At 41.5% G+C, this 12,974-nt stretch overlaps 1 protein-coding gene across 1 annotated transcript; it reads right to left on the minus strand.

The window, feature by feature from the left end:
- Nucleotides 1–1,623: 1,623 nt before the first annotated feature.
- On the minus strand, nt 1,624–2,793 carry LOC107216949. The gene has a single exon (XM_015654285.2). It carries the CDS (start codon nt 2,791–2,793, stop codon nt 1,624–1,626), a length of 1,170 nt encoding a protein of 389 aa, XP_015509771.2.
- Between the last annotated feature and the right edge of the window lie 10,181 nt (nt 2,794–12,974).

Genomic DNA, 12,974 nt, shown 5'->3' on the forward strand with positions numbered 1-12,974 from the left:
ATCCTGATTTACTCAAAAGGGTCATAACTGGTGACGAATCATGGGTATATGGTTATGACATCGAAACCAAAGTCCAATCGTCCCAGTGGAAGAGCCCAGGAGAGCCAAGACCGAAAAAAGCACGCCAAGTTCGATCAAATGTCAAGGTTTTGCTCACTGTTTTCTTCCCATATTCACCGGATTTGGCCCCATGCGACTTTTTCCTGTTCCCAAAACTGAAGAGACCTATGAAAGGACGGAGATTTGCAACGATTGAGGAGATAAAGACTGCATCGCTGGAAGAGCTCAAAGCTATACCAGAAAGTGCTTATCAGAAGTGCTTTGAGGATTGGAAAAAGCGTTGGCACAAGTGTATTATATCTGAGGGGGATTACTTTGAAGGGGACAACATAAATATTGATGAATAAATAAATAGTTTTTCATAAAAATATAAAGTCACCTTACTTTTTGAACACACCTCTATATTCATTTACGCACGTACGAAAGATGGATTACGTGTAGTCACCCACAATTTAGTTAGCCTTCTCTCGTTATTACATGATATTCTATTTTTATCATATTTTTTTTTTATTTTTTTTTTGTTACTTTTACACACGTAAGAAACCGATACTGCAATTATTCGCGAATACGTTATAACCCCGATAAGAGACGAGAATTAAACTTCACTCTTTATTAATGGTTTTTTTTTTTTTCTTGGTTTCGCTTTTATTTGTACGTCACGTGGTACATGTTCATCTTGACAGGGTACCGTGTTCGATTTCCAAGGAAAACATAGGGATTATGTTGGGACCACGCTCTTGTATTCTGCCTATTCGGCATTCCCACTAAGAAAACCGTGCTCTCGTCACTGAAGCACACGCTGAGCTTCGGATTTTGATCATAAATGTTCATCATCTGTTCGCAAAATATGAGGCGTCGTCCCGCATCGCCAGGCAGAAGCTCTTGGTGTTTCTGCAGCTTGTACGCTTTGTATCCCACCGCACGCATTTTTCATGGAAGGAACTCTTATGGGGGAAAGATATTTGCAGCTACTCAGGGAGCAGATCATACCTGCAATCAGAGCGACTGAAGGGGACGCAAGTACAATTTATTCAAGTTATACCTAGGTATATTATGAATAATATTATTAATGATGATGATGATAACAGTAATGAAATTAATGATAATAATGTAAGATCGTGGCCCCCCATGTTGACTAAAAATTTTATGAAAATCACGATGGCCAAAGTAATTGACAATATTTGTCGAACTAATTAAAATTATAAAATTGGCTCAATATGATTTTGCGAGGCAATTGTAGACTGCGATCTAAATTCTTTCAATTATAAATTACAATTGTAATTCGTAAATCAAATCCAATCAATTAGGCCCAACACTGGTTGCAGAGCAGTTGACAGGAAATCGAGAGGACCTGGGTTCAAATCTCAGTGCAGTTACCCGAAGCTTCGGTTTTCCAAGATTCTGACAATAATATTAACAGTAAAATCATCATCATGATTTACTTTGGCCATCGTGATTTTCATAAACTTCTTAGTCAACATGGGGGACCACGATCTTACATTATTATCATTAATTTCATTACTGTTATCATCATCATCATTAATAATATTATTTATAATATACCTAGGGTATAACTTGAATAAATTGTACTTGCGTCCCCTTCAATCGCTCTGATTGCAGGTATAATCTGCTCCCTGAGTGGTTGCATATGGGGCACGTTGGTTTGGTTGAAGAAGCGTTCGTCGTTGTAACGAAACTTTGACCGCGGAGGTGCGTTCCCTGTCGTTCGCGATGCGCCGTACCTGGCTTCGAGTTTCGAGACTTTATGGCCCTTGGGTTCGAGGTTGTGGTCTTTGGCGCGGTTAAAGTATGTTCTGAGCAATTCGCTCGAGCTTCAAGGAAATCGAGGAAATCGGTGTATGATTTAACTTCGTTAGTTTTTATCGATAGCTCCCATTCTGTCATTAACGATACGTTGATTTTTGACCGAATAAGATGAATTATGGGGATGCTCCACGTCTTTACGGATTGACCCTTATTTTCGATTGCTCGGAGATGTTGTCGAAAGGCATCCACTAATTCTTCTAAAGATCCGGATGATTCCCTTGCGACACGTGGAAATTCGCTAAGAGCATTCCAGTGTCTTTCAATCACCTGCCGTTTCCGATCATATTTTTTATTCAGCATTGTTAGGGCATCCTCGTAATTTCGTCCGGTTGTTTCTAATGATTCTGCAGTTTTGAGAGCTCTTCCTTTAACTGCAGATCGTAAATACTGGAATTTTTGAACTATAGTTAGATTTTTGTTCTCGTGAATGACCGCAGTAAACATGTCATAAAAGGGCGACCAGTCTTCATGATTTCCGTCGAAGTTACTTAGCTGGATTTGTGGTAACCTCACCGGAATATTTGAAGAAATGAGTGCTGAGATGCTTGCTTGAGGATCTGATACCGTCGTGGTAGACGAGGTGTCGCGTTGCAAGTCCAGCAAGATATTGCTAACATTCGCGATGATTTGATAATATCTATCTTGCATGTTTAAACCTTCATCTTGTTCTACATCTGTAGGATTAAGTCGTTCTATTTTTTCTTGTATGGGTAAAAATTTGTTCCAATGTTCTTGAAGAGTTTGGAATTGTTTATTAAGATACACGTGATCCGGTTCACCTGTTCCTGTTTCTTCGACGAGCATTTTTTCAAAATGCGTAAGTCGACGTTTCATTAGACCTCGCGATTGATGCAATTCTACGAGTTCACTTACTCGATCTCCACTAGAACCTTGTGTTTTTGGCATTTTTACGGAGTATTTGACAGTTGCGTGGTAATTTAAGAAGAAAAGGGAGACGATTGGTGATTTGATAAATTAACGAGCTTACCGATTGTTGAGGTTTGCGTGGCTGCTACGTTGAGTGGCGATGAATTACCGTTGTTGTGGGTGATTTTCCGACGTGGACTTTTTTATGGCAATAGTTCGTTGAAAAAGTCATTAGTTTTTGTAGTCATCCGGCTCGAAGGACCAAAATGTTTGCGCTTGGCATCGATGGCGGTAAGAGATTTTTTACCAACGAGGGTTGTAAATCCTCGTCAAACCAATCGAGAAAGATTTTCGATGCACTGGCGTCCTTGAGACAATTGGGTTTGACTCAAAGATGATTCAATGTTAGAAGGTTTTAAATCAACAAATATATTTATTAAAAGGCTTGAAGTAAATTAAATACACTTTTGATCTAAGGTTGTACAAGATTCACGCGGGATAAAGGTAGTGAGAAGTAATTGTGGAAGTTAGAATAAGTTGGTCTTCTCTTCGCGTTGGTCGAAACGAATCAGATCTTAGAAGTAGTTCTTAAAAATTAACTGAGTTCCGATGGCCAAAAGACCACTGGGAGGGGTAGGGGTGTCCCTTGAGAGAAGGGATAAATTTTGCTTGGGAGTGGGAGAGATGGTCACTCATAGGAAAATTTTGCACCGAAAAAAAGATTGTAGTGGGTAGGTACGAAGGAATGAGAGGGAGTGAGCAGGTGAGCGAGAAACAGAAACGTACATTCCCAATATGAGATGCACGTGCGGGCGTTTTATGATACACGTCATAAAAAACAAGGAACGAAAAGTAAGGATTAGAGGATTGGTAGGTAGGCAAAGGTATTTACTAGTAGAAAGTAGAGAAATTGTCGAGATTGCAAGACTGGCTGCCAGATGTGGCAGACAGGCGTAAGGATTATCCTTTTTTGCAAATCAGTCGAAGAAATTCGTCAATGAGGGATGGGAACTTCCAGCAGTTGAGTATTTTATGAACCTCAAAACGTGACTAAAATGTCCACGCAGAGATTTAGGATTAGAGAATGTGAAATAAAGATCAAGAATGTTGAACGTGAAAAAGAATGCCGCTAATTTACAGAGCGGATTCAACAATGGCCAGCCTGCGAAAAACAGACGAAGAACGTGAGTGGTGCCGAGTCGGCGGTGACCGAGTGTTAACTTTCAAGATATTCTCTTGGTATATCGAAAAACAATGCAGTCAACAGAAGAACTGACATACAACACATACAACATCTGAGTCACCTCTATTCGGATATCGTCTAAACTGTCAGTAAAATTTGGCATAGACTGTAGTGCAATTAGGCCAGTACACAAATAAATATGTAAACAGGTACTTAACTTTCAAATATTGTTGTTAAATTGACTATTAAGAGAGCACTTCAGGCAGTATATTAAAGTTGGAATTCACTTTCTCGTTATACAGACCATGCTAGGAACATCGTAAGCGTCAAGGAATGTCCGATTCATGTAAGTATTAATAAATTAATCTTCCATAGTAGTTTAAACAATAAGATAAAAATATGAAACGTTGGCATTTGCGTACACTATGAAATATGAAAACACTTAAAAATATGTAGATGCAACAGAGATAAAAAAAATTGCCTTGTTGCGTAATGTTCTTAACGTGGCAATTAGTCAGCAAGTTCAAGTCATATAACAAATGGTTATTACTTGTATTGAAGTAGACGTGTGACGAATTAAGAGTAATTAGAGAATTCCGCCAAAGTGTAAACGATAACTCCTCATTTTAGGGTATCGGAAAACAGCGTTACCATATATGGTATAGTATATATGTACTGAAACGAACTAGAGTAGTAGAATACCCACACAGTTCCAAGGTATACGCGGACGACGAAGGACGGACAGACTCAAACTTACCAACGGATCACCCCGCCCACCTGAAAAACCAGAGTACACGCGGAGCGTCTCCTATTCGCCAGAATCCGGTTAAAACCAGATCCTTCCAAACGCGCAGCTAGAGCACGAGCAGCAGTGTTCAAGCAGAGAGCTGACCTGACTCATGTGGTTTTCGGAAAGCAAACAAGATAGAGCGCCCGGTTGACTCGGCGAAATCGGAGTAAATTCACGAGACTCAAATAATTTTAACGGATTTATTTGAATTCAAAATTAGAAACGGAAAACGATATTACAGGATAATTCGAGTTGAAGCAATCGTATATTGAAACATTTAAATATCAAGAACATAATTCCCAAAGCGAGAGTTAATGGTGTAATGATTTTCTAAGCATGAAAAGGGACGAGGCAGGAGAGGAAATTGTAAAGACAAATTTCAAAGAAAAATTTAAAACAAAATAGCATATACGTATAATATTCGGTAGTTTTAATGCGATATACTGGATGGCATCGAGATCTTGATCTCGTGATTCTCGTTTGGCAGAGTGCGGGAGGATTGAGAGATGGTAAATAGCCCACTCGCCCGAAATTTCGGCTGTTGTTGCTCCTCGTGTTTGGAAGCTGTTCTAACGACTTTGATCACGATTCACTGATGAGATTTGACTCGAGATATGACAGACAACAAGCTCGGCGAAGCCTTGCCGAACGACAGCTGAGAGTGTTCTGAGGCGACAATAAGACGTATCGATCTGTGTGTGTAATAGGCTATCCTGTACAATGGATAATCAATAAAAAGAAACAGAGAATCGAGCATATAAATTACGGAAGACAAATAGTGTGGAGAATATTAATAGAGGAAAACTCGCTTCGAGATAATTTAATATTAGTTTATTTTTTCTTGTGAAACCATCTTTATTTCCAAATATTTCCGCTGCATCATTTTTTCGGAACATTAATGATTATAAAATATATCATTGGATGCATCTTACGCATTCTATCGCGTGCAAAGGGATTGTTTTCTTACCTGAACAGGCGGGTAATTATCTTGTGGATTCCGAGTTCGATGGGCAGAAACGGCTGATATTCCTGATCTGCAGTGAGTGAACGATTCGAATATCAAAGCAATCGTAGGCCGGTAGGCTCAATGTCTGATCCTAGCTCTGCAAGAGAAACACGGCAACGGTATTCGTATCAGAGTCCGTACGATGGAAATGAGCAGCGAACAATAAGAATTGTTGCAATTGAAATATGCGCCTCGATCCATCATCGATTGCAGTCTTCAGCTCTCGCAAAAATACTTCGATATTCATGGTTCGCCGCGAAATTATCGCCAGATCGCGAAGTATTTAGCGACGTTAACGAACGACATTCACACGACAAAATGTGACTGTGGCAAACGTGCCTTCGCACGTTGCTCGTGGTCTGCTGAATTTTTATTTTTTGATTGCTTTTATGATAGATATCACCCTGAGGAATGCACTGGTTTTCTTGAAGTATGAAAATAAAATAAAAGCAATAATTGGAATACCAGAATTTATGATGGTAAAATCTATTTTTAATAAGATTGGCCATGCTTACTTATTTTTTTGATAACTTCATTGTATTTCACAATGTCACAAAAAATATTGATGTCGTATACTTCCGCGATGAAAGAAGATAAAAGCGAGAGGGGAAGAAAGTGGACAAAAAAATCTGCATAATCTGAAAGCTGTGACCGGAATCGGCAGCTTCCGTCAAATTTGAACAAAGACCCTGCTTCGTCTCAAATTCGGTTGCAATGAGATTAAGCCGATTCTTTAAACACCTAGAAGGAATTCATAGATTTATGAGAAACTAGATTTCCCTAGTTCTTGACGGAATTAAGACTTGCTATGATTCAAGAGTCAGAAATTCAACGTTGAATTCAGAGGATTCTGTTTGGATGTTTTAATCACTAAGGCAGAGAGGGCGATCTTCAAACTGTCAAAGTAACCGAAGGAGCCCTTATTTGGTGGTTAACCGAATCAATGACGTCGTTTACAGGATCCGAAGGACCACTCACTTGCGCCAGAAAGTCGTTTACCTTTACCAGCTGGCTACGTTTGAAAGAGTAGGAAATTCCAAGAGCCTAAAGCATCTTTTCGGGTGAAATCGACTTGGCTGTCAACTTCAGACGAAGCTCACCCAGCCCCCCACACTTATCATCGATTGGAGACGTAATCTCCCTTCTAGAATCTACGAGTCAAGACCTCTGACGATCATCATTGAAGGGAACATCGACTGCGGCAAGACGACGTTCGCGAGACAATTTTTGACTGATCACCGAGTTTGTACGCTAATAGAACCCCTCAAGGAGTATCGGAACTGCGAGTATTCCAATTTCAGCCATATGCTCAAATGGTTACGCTCGATAGACCTCTACCGGCGCCCTCCTTACTTGTTGAAGAGATGGAGAGATCGAGATGTAGCGCGCGATTGTTTCATAAAAGCTCGTCGGAGGTTAGGGAATTTTCGAGACTTCGAGTCGAATTTGCTTGGGTAAAATTTTGCTTTTCTCGTTCAGGTATTGAAGCTGAGGTTAGACTTGATTGATTACTTGCGAGTTTCCCCAAAAACCTCTTTCACCCGGGTCTTTTTCCGTTCGCGTGAAAACCAATCAAGAATTATCTGAGAATTACTCAGTGCTATTCATAAGGTTCATGAAGATTGGCTTGTTAGACGGACGTTTTTTTCCTTACCCGCCCTCGTTTTGATTTTGACTTTGAATGCCGAGTCCTTGAGTGACATGGTTTATTCTGGTTTTTGCAACGCTTTTTCTCTACAAGGAATAGAGCTTGGATACGAAATAAATTTGCCGCCACAAAACTCATCCCATCCATCTTTCGTTTTACGAATTCATTGAAACCAAATAAGATGCGAACAAAAACTTTATGATTTAATAATAAATTGAGGAAAGGAAAAAATGTTTTTGTTGATGTATTTTAGGGCTGTTTTCACTTGCTCGCATTGATCGCACCCCTCTGTTGATTGGATACCTACAATAGACTTTTTGCAGCGCTGACACTTCTCTCCGGTCCCGGTAATACTATTGTACATTTCCAGCGTATTTTTGAAGGCTTCGATACTCGAACTAAGAAGGAACGAGTGGATGATTGTTTAATAGTTGTTCTTCTCCTTCTTCTTTTCATAAAGGAAGGGTATTGGAAGAAAAAGAACTTACTGGATTGTGAAACACTTTCTACACAGGAATCCCGCCTTGCTCCACTCCACGATTCCAAAGTCTTTTCCGCATCTTGCAAGCGCTCATTTCTCTTCGAACCGTTGTTCAAAGGCGGGGCGTGATATGGGCGAAGCGTTTTCCCAATTGAATCTGAAGGCGAGAGCTTCTGCGCTTGTGTAAGTTGGTTGAACCGATGATATTTTTAGTGAAATAGCTCTTCGTCAAAGGTTTGCTATTTTTGATCGGTAACGGGGTCAATTTCAATTTTGTTTCTCCCCTTGAATTTGTTTATTTCTAGAAGTTTTTTCTTCAGGAGCGAGTTTTGGGGCGATTAAGCTTTGATTTTGAATAATCAGAGCAGAGCCGTGATTATTTTCCAGAGCCGACGAGCGATCGATTGATCTTTTTTTTCGATCTATCGGTTTTTCGCAAGTTTCCCAGGTTATCCCGCTGTCAGAACTCTGTCTTTTCTTTTTCTGTTCCGAGGATGACTAGTGGTCTCCGAGTCTGGTTAGGATCTGGATAAGTTTCCGATCAGACTGTTTCTTTTCTTTTTCTAAAACGAACAACCTGATGTGAATTGTCCTTGCTGTCTCCAAATTCGGACTTGGATTACACCACTACCACTAACATTTGTCCTCTCTGAATGTGAGGTGTGTTGCTTCTGGAAGAAGTCCTGGGTCCAGTCCACCTTCCCTTTACGTGTTCCCAAAGATTTTTTTACTCCTGGTGGAAATCCCCCGACCAAGCTATCATTCTCCGTCCCGTCTTTTACTTCGAAAGGACTGTTGGTATCCGCCGTTCCGGACTTCCCCGGTCCAAAGATCTTCTGGCTCCAGAAACATCTTTCACACGAATACGTTTAGAAATATCTTCCATTATGAAGATTTACACGAAGAATTGCACCCGAGCATTTTCTTTACACTTATTTTTGTAATAACACTAATTTTTGGCATTGAATTTGGAATGATCGGTTATGCGCTCAAGGTTTTTTCGTTTTACCTTGAGACTGCAGGCAAATTCCAGGTAGTACAAAAGGGAGTCTTCCGATTTATAGAGCTATAGGTCCGACCCACCTTAGAGCACCGACTGCTGAATCGCTGATGCAATTGCTAAAACTTATCCTTTCCTCGGGTGTGTGTGTTGATATAACAAAAGGAAAAATCATTTGTTACGGCCCCTCTTTTAATGATGTTAGTAGTTATCATAAGTAAAAGACATGTTTCAGGATGCCGTAAGCGTCGAACAGTATACCCTGCAAGCGTCGCTCTTGAGCTTCGGCTTAGTCGTCGCTCGGCAAAGCGAACGGTATCGCCATGATCGTATTTTATTCGATGAAGGAAATCAAGAAATTTTCTGAAGAGAACCGTATAGTTCACAGTTATTGCAATCGCCTAGTTTTTCCAACACTTCGAATACAACGAACTGCGATCTAGATGCAGATTTCGATTTTATTTATATCGGTTTGTCGGAATTCCGTGGATTTTATTATCTTCTTCTTTTTTCTTCTTAATTACTTTTCATTATCTCTTCTGATTGTGTTCTTTCAACTTCCCTCATCAAAATGTCGTGGGTTATTTACGTAACTGTTCAAAATCACTGGGGTTTCGCTTCGAGAAATTCACTGCTCCAAATATTGTAACGGGTACGGCTTATCTTGATGTAAGAGCCTATGAGATAAACCCGTTACCGTGTGTTCTTTGTCGAATGTCGATGAAATAATAGATAAATAAGAAACCCCGTCTAAAAGGTAAAAGCAGGTCAAGTTTGTCAAACCCAAAAAACCCCGGGCAGTCTAACTACGCGGACTTGGGTATCACCAAAGCCGCCTTGATATGTGAACAGGCACCTCCGCCCGTTGCTCCCTTCAGTAAGACAAGGGCTCGAGAGCCGTTGCTTCACAGCTGGAAACAAGTGATAGAGGCGTATGTCACCTATTCGGAGATACGGGCTAACCAGCACTCCCTTCTAACCGCGAACTCGGAGTAAACAGAGTCGCCTGCCTATTTTTGTTATGGGTTATTGACCCAAAACACGGGATGATCGAACTGCGCGGACTTAGGTATCACCTGAGCCGCCTTGAATCTGTGAACAAGCACCTCCGCCCGTTGCTCCCTTCAGTAAGCCGGAGGCTTGTAGGCCGTGGCTTCAAACCAGAGACAAGTGAGAGAGGCGTATGTCACCTAGTCGGAGATACGGGTTTCCCAGTACTCCATTCTAATCGCGAACTCGGAGTAAACAGAGTCGCCTATCCATATCTGTTGTGGGTTACTGACCCAAAACACCGCCAACCTTCCAGACCAGGGAATACCTTGGGTGGGTGTTAGTTTATTCCCTTCCCTTTTTCGAAGTAAAACTTTACATTCGAGGAATAGGTTTGATAACGAGACAGACGAGAGCATGTTTAGATAGCAAATAAGTTTCAATAGCGATAAATCCTAATACAATGGTCATTGTCAGTAGATGATGATATGGGTTCACAAAATTAACCGTAGAGAACAAAAGATGAAAATAAAATTAAAGAAATGATGATACGATCAGAATTCTTCGGTTCTGCTCCTAAATTTCACTACAGCTCAAACGTTAAATACTCGGATCTGTTTCAATCCTTCATCTAGCGGTCCCGGGCTATCGTGGACCCTAAATTTTATACTCATTTCTAAGTTCGGACTAAGCTCTTTTCTTGAAATTCCCCGCTAAATGTCGTTAGGCGAAATTCGATAATGCTCTCTAGACAAGAAACGTTTAGTACAAAAATGACGCAGCTCTGCGCTTTGCTAGACAACTAGTAACCGCTCTTCATGGTCCACCAGTTTTATACTCTCCCACAACCGTTGTTGGATTATCCTGCCGACGTCATTTCCCTATTTCTGTGTCCTGTTGTGGGTCGTCGTCCTGGTATGCGTTGGTCAGCGTCCGTCGTCTTTATTCATTATTTCGGATGTTTGCAGGCCTGGGTCGATGTTGATGGTGATCTCGATCAGCAGTCCGTTACAATTGTTGTCATGATTTGTGTATGTCACGAGCATCGTCGTGTTGATGCGATTTTGAACAGCTGTCTGTGCGGAGCGGTCTCGCACGCAACGACTTAACCCTCTAGGTATTCGTCGAGGTTTATATTTATTTTTATGTGGGTTAGGAGGTGAACGTCCTCTACAGGGCGTTCCCGGGAATAGGTTTGGAGGATTTCAATGATAATAATGTGCCAAAATGTTGATGGAAATGATGGAAAGCCAAATGTTTAATGAAATCAAAATGAAGTAAAAGCAAGAGAAAATTCGAGACAAGAAAGCTTACAATGGGTTTCTAATCTAGTTGTTTCCACTCATTCAACTACTTACTTTTCGGTGGTTACAGTCCGAATGGCTCACGCTCTCGCACGATTATACTCAATAGCAACACTCACATACGCTTATTACTACACTTCTCTAAGGAGTTGGTGGCTCGAGGTTTAACACTCATTTCTAGCTTCAAAGACTGGCGCCGCGACGCGAGATGCTTTGGAATACCGCTTGTAGAATTACAGGTGTTCTCGCTCTGATCGTCGGTGATTTCAAGTCTGATAGTAGTATAGCAAGGCCGGTTCTACACGCAGATTCCGGTTACCGACACTTATCGACCGAGCCGCTCCGCGCAGCCCACCGAGCCGCTCCGTGCAGCTCAGACTCAAACCCTTTTTCGCTCTCCGCACTCCAGACGCAGACCCTTTTCCGCGATGACGTCACAGTCTGCCGTACCGAAGATCTGTAGTGCTCACCTGCCGACGGTAGAGGGCGCAGTGGGGGGCGAGAACTTTTTTACCGTCCCGCATTCTTTTCCCACGATATGACTGCTGATGTGTAACATTAACCACTCCGAATTCCTTTCCCAATATCACTAATGTGTAACATCAACCACCCCCACATTCCTTCCCACGTTATCAACCACGTGACATTCCAAAATTAATGGTTCCGAGAATCGTGTTTCACTTATTCGGATGTCGGTTTGATATCAACCACGTGACATTTTTTGGCTTGTAACTGCCGTGTGAACTCGACGATGAATTTTGGACGGGTTCAGTCGAGACCAGAGTGCAAGGTCGACCGATAGCCACGGTACATTCAAAGCCATGGATCTGCGGTGTTGGGTTACTATCGCTCTGGGAATGTCAAAAGGTGCGCGCGCATATACAAACATATGTACAGCTGCCCTATAAAAAGGACGCTTATCACTGCAAACGATCATCAAGTCACAACTTGTCAAGTATACGTGAGGAAAAAGCTCAAGATGGAATCCCCCAAGTGTTTGAGATTGATCGATGTTATGGAATCGGCGTTCAAGATATTATCTAAAAACTCGTCGCCGGCAGAAATTGCAAAATGGATTCGATTGGGAACCCAAAATATTAGGCTTCTGAACAAAATATTGCGAAAGGCTTCATCGATTGGAGAAAAGATGAGAATTTCGACTACAATTGGAATTCTGAAATCGTCGACAGTCAAATTTGAACAATTTCAAAAAGTGGGTGACGGATTACGGAGCCGACGAAGAACCGATCGAGTACGGTGGGCAGATTTGGAATCAGCTTTCGAGAGGAGAATTCGAATTGGATCCATCGTCAATTTGAAGCATAAAGATGTGGAGAGATTTCTGGAAGACGCAAAGGTACTAGCGGTGACGAGACTAAAAAACGCTCTGAAGAAAGACAGGAGCTTGGAAGCCAACGTTATCCTGGCTTGTAAATTTGAAGTTAGAAAAGATGATCGCACGGTGGAAGAGATCAAATTTTTCAATACGAGAAATGAAATCATCCCCCAGACAACGGATATCAACGAATGGTTCATCGAAAACGCGACGGAGCGTTTGTTGAAAAAGGTGCAAGATTTCCAGGAAAAGGATTCAAGCTGGTCGCTGACTGAAATAATCAATTTGACTGCGAATATCAACAAGTACGTGCCACTACGAGGTGGTGTCTTCACATACACCCCGTTACGTAAGCATAGCAGTGATAAGAAGGCTGTAGTAAACATCAGAAAAAACGACTCTTACTGCTTTCTTTGGTCGGTCACCGCAGCTCTGTTCCCAGCAGACAACAACCATCCTAACGCGACCAGCTCGTACCGGCA

Source organism: Neodiprion lecontei, chromosome 5, assembly GCF_021901455.1.
Source record: "Neodiprion lecontei isolate iyNeoLeco1 chromosome 5, iyNeoLeco1.1, whole genome shotgun sequence".
Taxonomy (NCBI): Eukaryota; Metazoa; Arthropoda; class Insecta; order Hymenoptera; family Diprionidae; genus Neodiprion; species Neodiprion lecontei.